Source organism: Lolium perenne, chromosome 3, assembly GCF_019359855.2.
Source record: "Lolium perenne isolate Kyuss_39 chromosome 3, Kyuss_2.0, whole genome shotgun sequence".
NCBI classification, from domain to species: domain Eukaryota; kingdom Viridiplantae; phylum Streptophyta; class Magnoliopsida; order Poales; family Poaceae; genus Lolium; species Lolium perenne.
In genome coordinates, this window is record NC_067246.2 from 232,470,989 (window position 1) to 232,488,328 (window position 17,340).

Here is a 17,340-nt window from a genome sequence, read left to right on the forward strand (position 1 = left end):
CAAACTGTTCGGACTACCACCCGAACTGATTTTCAACCAGGAGAGTAAGAACATCTCCAGTCGCGTACCGTAAAGCACGCCAGATTTAGCGTTTGGACGACACTGTTTCTTCATGTCGCATTTGGGGAGCGTCGCTGCCCAGTCGCGTCCCCCAAGCAGAAATTTAGATTTCATGAGAAAAAAATTATATACAATATCATATTCGTAAGCATTGAATTTATGAGAACTAATCTTTCCCAAGGGATAGTAGCTTTCCTTTCCAACAACTAAGACATTCCATTCAGCCAACCTAAGTCCCCAGCTAATTGGAAAACAACTAAGCCCACATCTGAATAACTCGGCATAAAGGTTGGCGTTTTCTCTAGCATCACCAAAACAAAACATCACTTTTATGAAAGTTAATCTTAAGACCTGACAACTCCTCAAATGCTAAAAGAATTAACTTCAAATTAAATTACGTGCCTTTTTCCAAATCATGATCAATAAATAGAATTGTATCATCGGCATACTAAAGGGTATACTAAAGGATGGACAAGCTCCCATCAATCAAATTGGGAACCACACCTTCAATTTGGTCATCGACCTTAGCGCGCTCAATTATAATTGCAAGCATATCCGCGACAATGTTAAAAAGCATTGGGGATAGAGGATCATCTTGCCTTAATCCTTTTTTTTGTCTGAAAGTATTTACCAATGTCATCATTGACCGTAATGGCAACACTACCACCAAAAACAAAGTTATTAATTAGAACGCATCACTCGTTAGAAAAACCTTTCATCCCGAGTGTTTGTTGAAGAAGATACAAGGACATGCGACGCGATAATGAGCTATCGGTCCCCAAATGAGTCACTACTTGTCAGTATCCTCCTGGATAAGGAGCGCGTGTACACACGCGCGCACACAAAATTTTGCAAACCTGAAATTTCTGATGCTAAGGAATACCATAAGAAGTAACAGAATTTTCATAATCCTAACAGAAATAACCAACGGGTTGATTTTCATTGAAAAAAATAAGCTAGTCACCGAAAAGGATGTGTAAAACCGAACTCCAGCGATGCAGTTTCCAGTGTGTCTATCGTATCTGGCAGGTATCCTTAAACAAATCAGCATGAATGGATACCTGACTGCAAAGGAGTTCGGCTGGTACACAAAGGTGCATATGTGAAATATATTTACACAAACGTCAAAAGAAATTTCTGACATCACCCGTCCAACTGAAGGAAGATGGAAGGACAATAATGAATGAAGTAGTTGTCACTGTTTGCATTTCAGATCCAAGATTATTGGTTGAAGTGAATGGAGCTATGTAGGAATTGGTTTGTTAAAATGTTCTTGACCTGAAATATTGATGTTAGGACTTCTCCAAATCTAGCCAACCTCTGTGATGTGTTTACCCGTTGTTTCTTTCTTTATCGATCCTTGCAGAGAAGAAAGCATCGCGACAACATTAAGCAAATGTGCTTGCATAACTTCAGAAAGATATGCATGATTGTCTTAATTTACACCAGAAGTGTCGAAAATTTATCTTGGACAAGTACAGGTGCAAACATCAAAATGCATACATCAAAATTTCAGAATTTTCATTAAGAAATAAAATTTTGCAGTACTTAAGCTAGTTGATCAATTCAAGTTTAATTAACAATCCAATACTGCTCAAAATTTTGCCATGAACTTTTACTCAGATTCAGGTCAAATAAAGTACAAGAGCAACACTTTTCCTCTAATTCTCAAATTCAACATAACGAGGTTTGGGGTACCGACTCGGATAAAACCATTCTGGGTCAGGCACGGGCCAGCTGTGGATGGGGGAAAAATCAAGATCAGAAGCTTATTTATGTGGAACAAAATGTATTGAAATAGTCATAAGGATACATGTACCTAGGAAGTTCAGACTCGTCTGGAGTCTCGACAGCAACAGGAACAGTCCTACAGATAAACCAAGAAATCTAAAATTACTACTAGCATCCAAAAACAAATGATTAAAGTATGCATGATGCTTTATGTTAATTCTTGGCTTATTCAGCAACCTAGAAAGGGAAAGCAGCCGCAGCTAAGCAGTTGTGCCTAATACTACAAAAAAAAAAAGACGCTGCTAAGCAGTTGCGCCTAACACTGCAAAACACAGAACATAATTAGAGACTACAAACCTCTACATAAGCTCTATGTCTAGCCTAAGCTATAGCTTCAACAGCCTTGCAGCTAGAGTAAAGAGGCCAAACGCCAACTGAGAAAAATATTGCAACCACTTATATCATTGCATTAGTATTATCACCTATTTCCAAACAAGATGAGACCTATATAATATCAAATCAGTTCAACAGTGCATGTTGTATGCGAACTGTAGTAAAATAAGACATTTGACATCTTAATTAAAACTGCTAGTAGTAGATCAAAGATAGACTAACAAACTATTATAACTTTTAGTTATTGCCAATTCTACACTGTATCACCCAAAATTCAACTACTGATGATCAAAAGGATTTGGCCACCCAGCTCCCCCAACACCTGAATACTTTGTACTTCACAGGCACTTCAAGCACTTGCACCAGCGTAAATAAAACTATATATTACATGAAGATATGAGGCATACCGTTCTGCATTAAAACACTTCATGAGTTCCAGGATTCTAACCCTTGATAGGTAAGGGGTTTGATCCGTGTCATAAAAGTTCATGCCGACAAAGTTCCCACCAAAATCAACAAGGGGCCCTCCTATTCCAGCCTATAGCATAACAATGAAGCGGCAACAAAGGATTACGCAAGCGGGAAATAATCACTGGTAGTTCAATACTCATGAACTATTTACCTTCAACAGGTGGAAAGAGATGAGAGAAGTCAACAGGGTACCTTGGTGATTTTACAAGTGGATATCTGAAGCTCTTCGCAATAAGATCTACTACGTTTAGCAGTCACAGCCCCCTCTGTGGCCATTAACTTAGCTGATTCAAAGCCACGCCCTAGAGCTACTACCTGAGCTCCAATCTCAGTTTGCGAGGTTTCATCGAGTTTTGCTGCACGATAACTGCAGACACCCTTGATGCTAACAACAGCCACATTATACTTTAAATCATAATGTAGCAATGTCCCATCCACGCGTCGTTTACTTGGTAGGCACACTTCAATCTACAATAATGAAGTGAGGCTTACTAGTATCTTAAATGAATAAGTAGAATAAGCTCGTATGACTAGGAGCACCAACCTTCCATTCACGATGAATGTTCTTTCCATCACCAGACCTAACCAAACTTGCTGAAGTCAGAATTCTTGTAGTGGATCCAGAGCATTCTATAAATACACCTGTGCAAGCAAACTTTCTTGAAATTTTTTTCTCTGCACAAAATATAATTTCAAACTTTTAACAAGTAACCAAATATATAAAATATAATGAGCTAAAAATAGTAAAGTCACCCTTTCTGTGTTCCCCCGAATACTCAGTTTTATCTACAACGAATGAGGCAAGTGCCACAACACTTCGAGACATCTTTGAAGCAACTCTGCTAGTGGGTTCACTCAAAATATCTTTGCCAAATCCCTCTTCAAAATCCCATTTCAAGTACATGCCATCTGGTTAAGTAAAGCATGGCTCGTTAATTAAGTCAGAACAAAGCTGTCAAAAACTAACACATCAGGGAACAGTCATCACGACGGATAGTAACTACTCACCATCAGCAAAACTTGGCAAGGGATAACCTTTAGCAAGTAAGATCGCATTTACTCTATTTCTAAATTCTGGTGCAACAAGTTGAACCATGACAATGTATTAGTAATGATCAGTATACTCAAAATAAATGCTGGTGCAACAAAGATGAAGCTATTCACCATGCAAATGGTAATGATTTGAAAAATTGAAAGCACCAACTAACCATTACATCGCCAGGGAGCAAGTATACGCCTAAGCTCATCATCCGTGAGTCCTACAACATGAAACAATTAGTGATCTCATGATGATCAAAAATCTTAGTAGTGGTCATTGCTGGTAACATTAGAATTTGATAAATTGCATGATAGAACAAGAACTACAACCATAAACGTAAACTAGCCCTGCGCAGTGCTAGAGGAACCAAAATATGATTATCAGTAAGTAACGTTGGAAAATGATGAAGAACTGCTTGCTAGTGCATATCGTCTTAAGGGTGCTTATGCTTAGCTTACCTTTTGGGCTGTCATTATAAGGTGTCGAAGATTGTTGGATCTCATTCGGACGGGAAGTGTCTTTACTTGCAGCCCTGAATATAGCAATTGATGAAAAAATGAAGGGTCAGTTTCAGGTATGCATGTCAAATAACTAAAACAACTGAATGGCCATGATCGAAAAAAAATAGAGATCACAAGAAAATAAAAATATGGAAAATGAGCAGCACGGCTCTGCAACAAGAACAATAGGACAGTGTGATGTACTAGAATGGATGCAAGAATAAATAATAACATTGCAAGAAAATGAGCGGCACGGTTCTGCAAAAACAATAGGACAGTGAGAACTAGAATGGATGCAAGAACAAATAATAACATTGCAAGAAAATGAGCAATATTGTAGTTTTATTTCATACTTACAGGGATGGATGCAAGAAAGCCTACATGGAAGTGTGGTGTACTTAGCCATTTGTGTACTATTTAGTGGTATTCAGGCCGCATTTTGCTTGCCACTGCTAGGATAGCAACTTGCACGTTCAAACATGAACAGAATGACCGAGGAAATTGAAGAGGACAACTTGGGATTACGTAAAACCATCTTGATTGTTCATTCACTTTTTTGCACTGGTACAGTGCAAAATTATGTATGTCATTGTCTACACAAATAATGCTTGTAGTGTTGTATGTGTTAAAGTTACATTTTTTCTCAAGTTTGCATTGTCGATGGACAACACGATAAAGATGCTCATTTATTTGGCTTTGGCATATATGCTTGCCTCCGTGATGTCTAAGATGTTTAAGTCCAGTTCCTATTTTTCAAAATGCTATCTGGTTTAATATATTGCTGAACATAACCTTGTGAAACTTATATTGCTGAAATCAAATGCAAAAAGGAGTATCTCATAACCTAGTGACAAAAAGGTTAGCACAACAACATATATACCTCGTCTCTTCAAGCAAACAAAAAAGGGTCCATCCTATGCACCGAACCAACCATCTACCCGAGAAAAAAACTGGCTCATCCCTCTCATCCAACCAAACAAAAAAACAAGAATATTCCCATCCATGTAGACATGGATATCCCAACACATTACTGCTTGATCTCAAACCAAACACACCCTAAGGGCTTCAAAGGTAAGAATGTGGTGGATGTCTTGCAAGTTGCCACACCTCATCACCTTCATAATGTGGTGAAAATTTGTTATTCTCACTTTAATCAATATATCTTTCAATAATGAAGCACAACATAGAAATTCAAAGCTTTAAAATTTCTTGGTCCCACATAATGCATCTGGTATTTTTCAATCACTATTAGTCTAGCATATACACATCATATTTCCAGCTCAATAGAATTATTGGTTTTGGCTGGTTAGCTTTTTGATGCCTCGGACCTTAGCCTTTTTTTCCTCATTGCACATGGATGCTTTGAAGTATGTTTTGTTCCGTACGGAAGAAAAAATGCATACCATAATTTTCATGCACACAATAGTTTCATTAGTTTGATTTATTCTACACATTTGCAATTCTGTCAAGAGACCTAGTGCAGATATAATGTTTTCTCAACCAATTTGAATACTGTTATTGTTCCGTTGTGGATCTAAGTCCACAACAGTTATACTGTATTGAAGAATCAAAATAGCAAAAGACAGTAAGCCAACTAGAAAAGCTATTCAGCATAAACGCTGGAATTCAACCTTACCAGTGTACATGAGCAGGCGCCAACCATTCAAAAATAAGATTACTTGGTACAAATGAAGTCATTTCCTCATCATAGTAGTTCATGCCAACAATATTCCCATCACAATCAACAAGTGGTCCTCCACTGGCAGCCTGGCACAAAAAATTAACTTACGCTCAGCCTACCACACATACCAAAAAATTGAAATTTTGGGGCATAAGAAAGTATAATTCCCATAATAATGATAAATAATATGACCCTAATATCATGAATTCACTGTACAATTGTTGACTTTGACCATGTAGAAAAATCAGACAAGATATCAACCGCGCACCTCGATGATTTTGCATGTGGACAATTTGCGCTGTTTCTTATGAATTCCACCTGTCCATGTTCCATGTATCACTGACCCTCTCGTGGACACTAATTTGCCTGAGTCGAAGCAACGCCTTACAGCTAATAACTCAGCAGACGACTCAACGTGCATGTCGTTGCCAAGACATGCTACACAAAGATCAAGGGAGAGCGGCAAGGAATGGGTGATGATGACAGCAAGACTGTAAGGAGACGAATAATAATGCAACCATCCATGGACCACTTCATCATTCGGAAGGCGCACTTTGATCTGTAATGATACAGCAAAGCAAGACAAACATTGTGTGTAACCATTACCTATGCCATAAATAAGCAAGCAAAGAAATTGGCAGCACAAACCGTTAAATCATCCCAAAGATTTTGATCTAATGATCCAAACAAACTTGCTGTCGTCAGAAAGGAGGCTGAAGATAGTTCTCTGTCAATAACCATGCCTGTGCATTCAGAATGCAATGCCTCTCCTATGCAACATCATAATTTCAGTCATTAACTACTAATGACGGCTAAATGCAACCATTGGAAATGTGCACATAGTAGTATTAATCACCATCAAATGAAGCAATGGAGATAATGCTCGGAGACAACTTTTCTGCAAGTGCTTGATTGAGGTCACACCATACATCATTAGCTTCATGGATAGGAAATGTGCAAGGTTCCTGGTTCTTATTTTCATTTCCCTCGCTTGCGCGATTTTGACTTGAGCTACCCAAAATGGTACCTAAACTTGAAGTACCTACAATGGAAGCGAAACTGAATTTAGACAAACTGATTTCATATATGCCTGCTTCAGGATGGCCTACGTTAGTGTAACAACTATAAAGGAGTGATTGTGCTTAGCTCACCTTCTGAACTGAAGTTCGATGGTGTGGGAGTATTCTCCAAATAGGTCCTGCAGCAGAATGTAGTAAACTTATCATAATTATGGTGGCCAAATGGTGTAGGGAAGATCTGTACTAAGATGGCCAGGGTTTGAACATCATAAGATGTGAATGTCCCCAATAGAGACATCTAGCCTGTTTAATTTAACTGAAAATAACATGGGTGCCCGTAGGGCTAGGTGAGCCAAAAAAAATGCAATTCCAAAGACCAATCAAATCAGGTGGGCAGCTAACTTTTTTAATCTAGCCAGATTTGGTTGAAAGCGAACAGATGCATAGATTTCAGAACACATGATGTGTTTGTTACTTTCATCAGTACGATTAAAGCATAGATGACATACCAGAACCCAAGCCTGTCCATACATTCAACAATTCGCTTTGCTGGTACGAATGAGGTTTTTCGCTTCTTCATACAGAGGTTCATCCCAACAATATTCCCATCAAAATCAACAAGAGGTCCACCGCTTCCAGCCTAGCAGAAAATAAAATCCGTGATGCCTCAAAAGAGAGTTAAAAAAAACTTAGACAGAATTGACAGTGCACCTCAGTGATCTCGCACGTGGACCACATGGTTTCATGGCTCTCAACTCCTGTAGGACTGTCAGTCAGTACCCCAGTGGTGACCCAAAATTTGTCGGGAATGCGGCATAAACTTGCAGCTAATAACCGCGTGGAAGAATCAACTTGCATTTGTGGTATACAAGCTGCACGGATATCAGGGAAGAACCCAGTGGTTACAACAAGCATGTTGTGAGCTACACTGTAGTATTGCACAGATGCATTCACAACTTCCCCATTCGGTAGATGCACTTTTAACTGTAACAATACAACAAGACAACATGTATACGAATGATTAGCAAATGATTACAGACATCTTAAATCAGCAAGGATGATGCAGTGTGATTAGATTAGATCTAGGTGTTCTGCTAGTTCTCTTTTGGTCTATAGACCTCTTTGTTTCATTTTCTATTCTCTCACGTTGGCAACAATGCACAGTTGAGCCTTCTTGGCTACCTCATCTAATTGATATATCAAAACAAAATCTGCACGTAACGAAGTGCAGAAAAAATGGCAACACCAACCTTTAATGTTCGGACATAACCTGAATCTGTAGTGGTAACCAAATCTCTCGATGTCACAATAGATGAACCTAGTCGATCATTTCGGACAACTGTGCCTGTGCATCGAGAATGGAGCTTTTCGCCTACACAAGGACAGAACTTCAGTCATGATGATTAAATACAGAAGATGGAGAAGTAATGTGCATATAGTACAATCACCGTCAAATGAGGCAAGCGAGACGATGCTTGGAGACAACTCTGCAGCAAGTTCTTGACTGAGTACACCACCTTCACGATCAATTAATCTGCTGGATGCCTCGTTCAAACCCAAGTTTCCTAGTTACAGAAGCATCATAGAGCATAGTTGTGAACGCTTTGGAAAAACTGTACATCATAAAGAAAAAAGAGGTGCGAAGATTCACAACAGTGACTTACTGCTCCTTGTTCTAGCGGGAACATCTTTTCCATTGATTTTCAGCATATTTCAAACCCTTAAGAAAAGGAAAAAATCCAAACTTTCAGCCATCATAAAGAGTATAGTACTAACTATTTAAACAGTTCCACAATAAAATATCAAAAGGGCCGAAATTTAACCAGAAACCAGAGATGTTGTTTTGGGGAAAATAAAGGGATCGAATACCCAATTTACTAAGAACCCTACTTATAATGCCATAAGGGATGAGATTCAAAACGAATTAAAAAAAGGAGGAATACCAGATCCCAAACGAACAAACAAAAGAGGAACAAAATCCAAGATACGACATCACATGAAAAGCACAAGCACTCTGGCGACTAAATCGGATCGCTCAAGTAAAGGGAAGCCACCAAAATTAGGGCTACATAATAATACTCAACAATAGATCTAAAGCGCATGCTACCCAAGAGACCGCGGGGTTAGCGACGAATTCTCGCCTCCGGCGGCGGATTTGGGACTTACCCTTACGGCTCCGTTCGGTTACACCCCACCCTTTTTTGCGACCCATTCCGCGTCAATCCGCGCGGGTCAGCCCGGGCGAGATTTAATCCCGGCCCAACTGCAACCGCCCGTTCGGTTACGCCCGACGCGGAACTCAACCCGGCCCAAACCCGCTCCACCCCGTCCATTCCACGCTGGATTGAATCATCCTGTCCCAACTCGTGGTAGAAATCCATCCCGAGCGACGCAGCGGCGGCGCGACCTGGAGGCGGCGACCTGGAGGCGAAGTCGACCCACCGCATCTCAAGCGCCCTGCACCGCATCTCCAGCGCCCTCCCCCACGACGGAAGCCTCCTGCCGGTAAAGCACCACTTCCTCCCACATCCCGCCCCATTTCTCCTCCTGCAAATTAAGATCTTGGTCTAGGGTTCTTCCCGTGGTCGTCAATGGGTGCTCCCCATGCCTGCTCCGGCTGACGCTCCGAATCTTGGAGTCTTGGATCTCGACCACGGGACGGGGGACGAACGGACGGAAGGCACAGATCACCCACGCGTAGCTGTTTTCTCTTTTTTTAGTTGATCTCTCTCCAAAGTTTTGCCTCCGTAGTATTTTCACTGCAAACAGTGGCACACGCGCGGCACAGATCGCCCACGTACACGAGGTTCCACCAGCTGCCTGCTTGCTTAAGCTAGCTAGTTCGCTCACGGGCTGAACGATCTAGCAGCTTGCCTGCTAACTTGACTTACACGGGTCTCTTGTTTGAAACTTCCAGTTAGCAGAACAACACATGTGTTTCAGTTTTCAGAACACACGTAGACTAGGCTTATGTTGTTCAGTTTCAGTCTCAAGGTGTTGATAACAACTGTGATGTGTAGAAAATACATTAGAAAGTACACTGATTTCTGTGTTCTTTTATATGCTAACATAACTGAACTGAACTCAAATAGCTAGAGATATGAATCAATGGCTGCATTTATTCTTGATTGTTATATTTTCTTGGGTAAATTCCTATTTTATGTTACAAGCAATTTGGTTGTTTAAGTTGGAAACTAAAAAAATATATATTATTTTAGTTTTGCAACGGATATGATGATAAGGGATCGCATTAGAAAGAGGAGGGATGAGGAAGATGATGATATGATGATGTTCATTTTGCCTGCACTATATACGTTGGGTTCTAGTGGAGGGAGACAAAAGGAGAAACGTCATACATCAGTGCTAACGGGAGAGGAAAAAGTTCGGGAGCTACTTGAAGGGCACGTGAAGAATTGTAGGGTAGCTTTCAGAATGGAACCCCAAATCTTCAGATCATTGGCCAACTACCTTAGAAGGGAACGGTTGGTTAGCGATACCAGAATTAAAGTAGAGGAGAAACTGGCCTTTTTTATGTATATGCTCAGTCATAATGCTTCATTTGAGGCTCTCCAACTACAGTTTGGACATAGCAATGACACCTATCATCACATCATGAAGCATTTTTTCAATGTAGTTGTCCCTATTCTCAGCAACAGATTTTTGAAGCTTCCCAATCCTAATGAAGTACCTTATAAAATTCAAAGTGATTCCAGGTTCTATCCTTACTTCAAGGTGCTTATCTTAAACTTTCATCTTGATCAATACTTGCTCTTACAATTTCGAATACAAAATCACATGTAGGTTTATCTTTGTGCAGAATTGCATCGGTGCCATAGATGGCACCCACATACCTATTTCCGTATCTCCTGATGAAGCTGCTCCATTTAGAAATAGGAAAGGAACACTTAGTCAAAATGTGATGATGGCTGGCGATTTTGATCTGAATTTCACTTTCGTATCTGCTGGATGGGAGGGATCGGCCACTGATGCTAGGGTCCTTAGATCAGCAAGGAACAGTGGTTTCCATGTACCTGCGGGGAAGTTCTATCTAGTGGACGGTGGGTACGCAAACACATCTTCATTCCTTGCACCTTATCGTGGGGTACGCTACCATCTTAAGGAGTTCGGTGCAGGTCGCCGAAGACCTCGGAATTATAAAGAGCTATTTAACCACAGGCATGCAGTACTTAGAAATGCTATTGAAAGGGCTTTTGGGGTTTTAAAGAAACGGTTTCCCATCCTCAAGGTTGCAACATCTCATAAAATTTGGAACCAAGTGAAGATACCCATGGCTGCAGCCCTATTGCACAACATTATCAAAGCACTCAATGGAGATGAGCAATGGTTGGATGATCCACAAGATAATATCCCTCCAGAAAACTTTGTTGATCTACCTGATGGTGATGAAGGCTATGAGCATGAGGGCAATGAGCATGCTGACAACCAAGGAAACAATCTCAGAGATGCAATAGCACGCCAGATGTGGAATGACTACCAAAGGCATAGAAATTAGTGTGTACTGGTTGCTGCATTTGGAGAGTTCTGTAATGATTATGCATTAGAAATTCTATAAAGAATTCTGTAATGTTTATGCATTAGAAATTCTGTAATGAATTATGTAATGTTTATGCATTAGAAATTCTGTAATGAATATACCTTATAAATTGTGTGATTGTGTAATTGTCTAATTGGGTAATTGTGAAATGTTTATCTTATGATATTTCCTACAGCCAACATGGCAACTAAATGGTTTGCGGTTAAATTGTTTGATTTGCTCCTACAAAATGGACTATTGTTTATCGAAATTTGTATATACAAGTAATTCTCTAATGGTTTGAATTTTCTTTGCGCCGTTCAGGTTAAGATGCTGTCGATGGACCAAGGTAGCTGTAGATGGAAATGTGTCTGTCGTCAAGAACTTCTAAGTTGTCGAGATTCTAGTATTTAAGTAGATGAACTCTGTTGAATGTAACTGCAATGCAAGATATTTCTAATATTATTAGGATGCTATTCTGGTAATATTATTGTGATATACATTCCTGATAATCTGGTAATATGAGGTTGATGTTATTAGATAATATGAGTTTGGCAATATCAGGTTTTGAAGTATATTTTTCTAGCCTCGCTGTGCTAATATTCCAAATCCTAGCAACCCCATCTTGATCCGTTCCACGTTATAACTGAACAGCCAGATTTTGTGGAGGGGATTAGTATAGAGAGGGTTTGAAACGGCCAGGGATTAGAGTGACGCACGTGGTCCCACTCAATTCCCGTGGTGATCAGGTCCCCCCGGGGAACTCAAACTTGACAACCGAACAGAGCCTACGTGGGAGGAGCCGGGGCTGGGTGGCCGCTGCTACGAATTTTCGCCTCCAGCGGTAGATATGAGAAGGTCGGCTGGTGAGCTGATTGGTTGCAAATTTGTATGGATCCCCGGTATCATCCACATGAGAGAAAATTATAGCCATATGGTGTATCAGCTGGTCCATCCAAAACGGCCGAACCATCGATCGCTCTTTTCTCTAATCAACTCTGATTCTAATCCTTGTCCCTCTTATCGCTAATTTTCCCCGCCGCGGGAGAAAAGCCTCGGCCGCCGCCAGAGCTTGCCGTTGCGCCGCCGTCTGAGCCCCCCGCCATAGGTCCGTACGTAGCCGCCGTAGCTCCCCCTCCATAGCGCCGAAAGAGCAGCAGCCGCACTGCTGGTGCGGCTCCCATGGAATGGTGTGGAGTATATAGCATAGAATACTTTTTTCGTGCAAAATTTCCGAAAACTACCAGTTTACGTTGAATCGCAAATAACTACCACAATTCGTTCCAGTTGTTCCAAACAGCACTGATTCGAAACTGACTGTGAATTGACACGATTGCTGACAAAAATGGCCCACTGTCAGCGGTGACGTGGCAAAAATTATCTCAGCTAAAGTGGGTCCCACGTGTCAGCATAATCTAGAAAATCAAAACAAATAAATAAAAAGGGGAAAATGAAATTTGCAAATTAAAAAACTGGATCCTGCAACCCCCACCGCCGCTGCACCCAACCCATCCCTACCACCGCCGGTCGTCGCTGCAGCCAACCGCCGGCACCCTCCCCGCCGGCGGGCGCTCCTCTCCTCCGACGCGGCCCATCACCGGCGGGTCCAGCCTCCACCGTCGCAGCTCCTCACCCGGCGTGTTCCTCCACCGGCGAGCCTCACCAGGGCCAGCGTGGGCGTGCTCTGGCGCGTGTGGAGAGCTTGGCGGCCAGGCGCTCGGCCATGGCGCCCGCTAGAGAGAGGGGAGGGGATGGCGGGGAAGGACACGGGACGGGAGTGAAGGAGATATGCCCTAGAGGCAATAATAAAGTGGTTATTATTTATATCTTTATGTTTATGATAAATGTTTATATATCATGCTAGAATTGTATTAACCGAAACATTAGTACATGTGTGATATGTAGACAAACAAGAAGTCCCTAGTATGCCTCTTAAACTAGCTTGTTGATTAATGGATGATTAGTTTCATAATCATGAACATTGGATGTTATTAATAACAAGGTTATGTCATTGTGTGAATGATATAATGGATACACCTAATTAAGCGTAGCATAAGATCTCGTCATTAAGTTATTTGCTATAAGCTTTCGATACATAGTTACCTAGTCCTTATGACCATGAGATCATGTAAATCACTTATACCGGAAAGGTACTTTGATTACACCAAACACCACTGCGTAAATGGGTGGCTATAAAGGTGGGATTAAGTATCCGGAAAGTATGAGTTGAGGCATATGGATCAACAGTGGGATTTGTCCATCCCGATGACGGATAGATATACTCTGGGCCCTCTCGGTGGAATGTCGTCTAATGTCTTGCAAGCATATGAAAGAGTTCTTATGAGTGCACATACCACGGTACTTTTTTAGAGTACTTGTCAGGAGACGAGATTGAACAAGGTATAGAGTGATACCGAAGATCAAACCTCGGACAAGTAAAATATCGTGAGACAAAGGGAATTGGTAATTTATGTGAATGGTTCATTCGATCACTAAAGTCATCGTTGAATATGTGGGAGCCATTATGGATCTCCAGATCCCGCTATTGGTTATTGGTCGGAGTGAGTACTCAACCATGTCCGCATAGTTCTCGAACCGTAGGGTGACACACTTAAAGTTGGATGTTGAAATGGTAGCACTTGAATTATGGAATGGAGTTCGAATATTTGTTCGGAGTCCCGGATGAGATCCCGGACATCACGAGGAGTTCCGGAATGGTCCGGAGAATAAGATTCATATATAGGATGTCATTTTATGTGAATAAAATGTCGCGGAAGGTTCTATGGAAGGTTCTAGAAAAGTCCGGAAGAAACCACCAAGGAAGGTGGAGTCCACAAGGGACTCCACCTCCATGGCCGGCCAGCCCTAGTGGGGGTGGAGTCCCAAGTGGACTCCACCATAGGGGGCCGGCCACCCCCCACATGGGAGGTGGGAATCCCACCTTTGGGTGGGAGTCCTAGTTGGGCTAGGTTTGCCCCCTCCTATGGAAGGTTTTGGTTTCGGGTCTTATTCGAAGACTTGGACACCAACACTTGGGATCCACCTATATAATGAGGGGCCAAGGGAGGGGGCCGGCCACCCCAAGACCATAGCTTGGCCGCCCCCCCTTGAGTGGCCGGCCACCCCCTCCCAAACCCTAGCTTTGCTCCTCCACTTCATATTTTCCGCGTAGCTTAGCGAAGCTCCGCCGGACTTCTACACCGCCACCGACACCACGCCCTCGTGCTGTCGGATTCAAGAGGAGCTACTACTTCCGCTGCCCGCTGGAACGGGGAGGTGGACGTCGTCTTCATCAACAACCGAACGTGTGACCGAGTACGGAGGTGCTGCCCGTTCGTGGCGCCGGAACCGATCGTGATCAAGATCTTCTACGCGCTTTTGCAAGCGGCAAGTGATCGTCTACCGCAGCAACAAGAGCCTCATCTTGTAGGCTTTGGAATCTCTTCAAGGGTGAGACTCGATACCCCCTCGTTGCTACCGTCTTCTAGATTGCATCTTGGCTTGGATTGCGTGTTTGCGGTAGGAAATTTTTTTTTGTTTTCTATGCAACGTTATCCTACAGTGGTATCAGAGCCGTGTCTATGCATAGATGGTTGCACGAGTAGAACACAATGGTTTGTGGGCATTGATGCTCTTGTTATCTTTAGTTTGAGTACTTTGCATCTTTATGGCATAGTGGGATGAAGCGGCTCGGACTAACTTTACATGACCGCGTTCATGAGACTTGTTCCTCGTTCGACATGCAACTTGTATTGCATAAGAGGCTTTGCGGGTGTCTGTCTCTCCTACTATAGTAAAGATTCAATTTACTCTTCTATTGACAACATTAGTATCAACGTTGTGGTTCATGTTCGTAGGTAGATTAGATCTATATCGAAAACCCTAAACCACGTAAAATATGCAAACCAAATTAGAGAGCGTCTAACTTGTTTTTGCAGGGTTTGGTGATGTGATATGGCCATAATGTGATGATGAATATGTATGAGATGATCATTATTGTATTGTGGCAACCGGCAGGAGCCTTATGGTTGTCTTTAAATTTCATGTTGAGTAGTATTTCAAAGTAGTTGTAATAGTTGCTACATGGAGGACAATCATGAAGACGGTGCCATTGACCTTGGTGCTTCGCCGACGATGATGGAGATCATGCCCGAAGATGATGGAGATCATGTCCGTGCTTTGGAGATGAAGATCAAAGGCGCAAAGACAAAAGGGCCATATCATATCACATATGAACTGCATGTGATGTTAATCCTTTTATGCATCTTATTTTGCTTAGATCGCGACGGTAGCATTATAAGATGATCCCTCACTAAAATCTCAAGATAATAAAGTGTTCATCCTTAGTAGCACCGTTATCAAGTCTTATCGTTTCGAAGCATCTCGTGATGATCGGATGTGATAGATTCGATAAGTACATACAACGGGTGCAAGACAGTTTTGCACATGCGGATACTAAGGTGGCCTTGACGAGCCTAGCATGTACAGACATGGTCTCGGAACACGTGATACCGAAAGGTAGAGCATGAATCATATGGTTGATATGATGAACACTTTGAGTGTTCGCCATTGAAATCACACCTTTTCTCGTGATGATCGGGTTTAGGTGCGGTGGATTTGGTTCGTGTGATCACTAAGACAATGCGAGGGATATTGTTTTGAGTGGGAGTTCACTTAGGTTTTTAATTATGTTGAATTAAAATTTGAACTCAATATGTCATAAACTTAGTCTAAACTATTGCAAATATATGTTGAAGAGATGGCGTCCCCAATCAATTTTAATCAGTTCCTAGAGAAAGAGAAACTTAAGAGCAACGGTAGCAACTTCACCGACTAGTTCCGTCATGTGAGGATCTTCCTCTCTGGCGGAAATCTGCAATTTGTGCTTGATGCACCGCTAGGTGACCCTCCTGCAGAAGATGAATCCGATGAAGTAAAAGCTGTTTACGCGACTCGGAAAACTCGGTACTCTCAAGTTCAGTGCCATCCCGTGCAGTCTGGAATCCGATCTTCAAAAACGTTTTGAGCACCATGATCCTCATGAGTTGATGAATGAGCTGAAAGCTATATTCGAGACTCATGCGGCGATGGAATGCTATGAAGCATCGAAACATTTCTTCACTGTATGATGGAAGAAGGCAGCTCCGTTAGTGAGCACATGCTCGCCATGACCGGGCATGCGAAGAAACTCGGATGACTTGGGAATAGTGATTCCTAACAGATCGGGATTAATCGTGTCCTTCAATCACTGCCACCAAGTTACAAGAACTTTGTGATGAACTACAATATGCAGAACATGAACAAGGAGTTACCTGAACTCTTTGGCATGCTAAAAGCTGCTGAGATTGAGATCAAGAAAGAGCACCAAGTGTTGATGGTCAACAAGACCACCAGTTTCAAGAAACAGGGCAAGTCTAAGGGAAAATTCAAGAAGGGTGGCAAGAAAGCTGCCACGCCTCCTATGAAACCTAAGAACGGCCCTAAGCCTGATGCCGAGTGCTATTATCGCAAGGAGAAGGGACACCGGAAGCGTAATTGCTCCAAGTATTTGGCAGATCTGAAGAGCGGCCTTGTCAAGAAGAAGAAAGAAGGTATATCTGATATACATGTTATAGATGTTTATCTCACTAGTTCTCGTTCTAGTACCTGGGTATTTGATACTGGTTCGGTTGCTCATATTTGTAACTCGAAACAGGAACTAAAGAATAAACGAAGACTACTGAAAGATGAAGTGACGATGCGCGTTAGAAATGGATCCAAAGTCGATGTGATCGCAGTCGGCACACTTCCTCTACATCTACCTTCGGGATTAGTTTTAAGCCTAAATAATTGCTATTATGTACCTGCGTTGAGCATGAACATTATATCTGGATCTTGTTTAATGCAAGACAGTTATTCATTCAAATCTGAGA

At 41.9% G+C, this 17,340-nt stretch overlaps 2 protein-coding genes across 4 annotated transcripts; one reads left to right on the forward strand and one right to left on the reverse strand.

Annotated features, from left to right (window-relative positions):
* Positions 1-1,584: 1,584 nt before the first annotated feature.
* On the reverse strand, positions 1,585-9,030 carry LOC127343670 (uncharacterized). The gene is made up of 19 exons (XM_071828370.1): positions 8,559-9,030; positions 8,343-8,459; positions 8,145-8,266; positions 7,606-7,878; positions 7,404-7,534; positions 7,027-7,073; positions 6,732-6,917; positions 6,524-6,645; positions 6,144-6,434; positions 5,831-5,961; positions 4,153-4,226; positions 3,864-3,914; positions 3,664-3,729; positions 3,409-3,564; positions 3,200-3,330; positions 2,848-3,123; positions 2,592-2,722; positions 1,880-1,927; positions 1,585-1,797 (listed from the first exon to the last, which is right to left on the reverse strand). The coding sequence occupies exons 1-19, from the start codon at positions 8,602-8,604 to the stop codon at positions 1,722-1,724; spliced, it is 2,475 nt and encodes an 824-aa protein (XP_071684471.1). The 5' UTR covers positions 8,605-9,030; the 3' UTR covers positions 1,585-1,721.
* A 213-nt stretch (positions 9,031-9,243) lies between these two features.
* LOC127343671 (protein ALP1-like) lies at positions 9,244-11,541 on the forward strand. 3 transcript variants are annotated; one of them, XM_051369856.2, is made up of 4 exons: positions 9,266-9,399; positions 10,113-10,626; positions 10,712-10,952; positions 11,028-11,541. In XM_051369856.2, exons 2-4 carry the CDS (start codon positions 10,126-10,128, stop codon positions 11,405-11,407), a joined length of 1,122 nt encoding a protein of 373 aa, XP_051225816.1. In that variant the 5' UTR covers positions 9,266-9,399; positions 10,113-10,125; the 3' UTR covers positions 11,408-11,541. The 3 variants fall into 3 exon arrangements, with proteins under 3 accessions (XP_071684472.1, XP_051225816.1, XP_051225815.1); XM_071828371.1 differs by having other exon boundaries at positions 9,244-9,399; positions 10,529-10,626; positions 10,712-11,541; XM_051369855.2 differs by having other exon boundaries at positions 10,712-11,541.
* Positions 11,542-17,340: the final 5,799 nt, after the last annotated feature.

Coding starts and splice junctions, on each gene's coding strand:
- LOC127343670 (XM_071828370.1), bottom strand. CDS start 8,604: ATGCTGAAAATCAATGGAAAAGATGTTCCCGCTAGAACAAGGAGCA. Junction 7,074..7,403: donor ATGGACAGGCTTGGGTTCTG/GTATGTCATCTA, acceptor ATTCTGCTGCAG/GACCTATTTGGAGAATACTC. Junction 6,918..7,026: donor ATCGAACTTCAGTTCAGAAG/GTGAGCTAAGCA, acceptor CTTCCATTGTAG/GTACTTCAAGTTTAGGTACC.
- LOC127343671 (XM_051369855.2), top strand. CDS start 10,126: ATGATGATAAGGGATCGCATTAGAAAGAGGAGGGATGAGGAAGATGAT. Junction 10,627..10,711: donor GGTTCTATCCTTACTTCAAG/GTGCTTATCTTA, acceptor ATCTTTGTGCAG/AATTGCATCGGTGCCATAGA.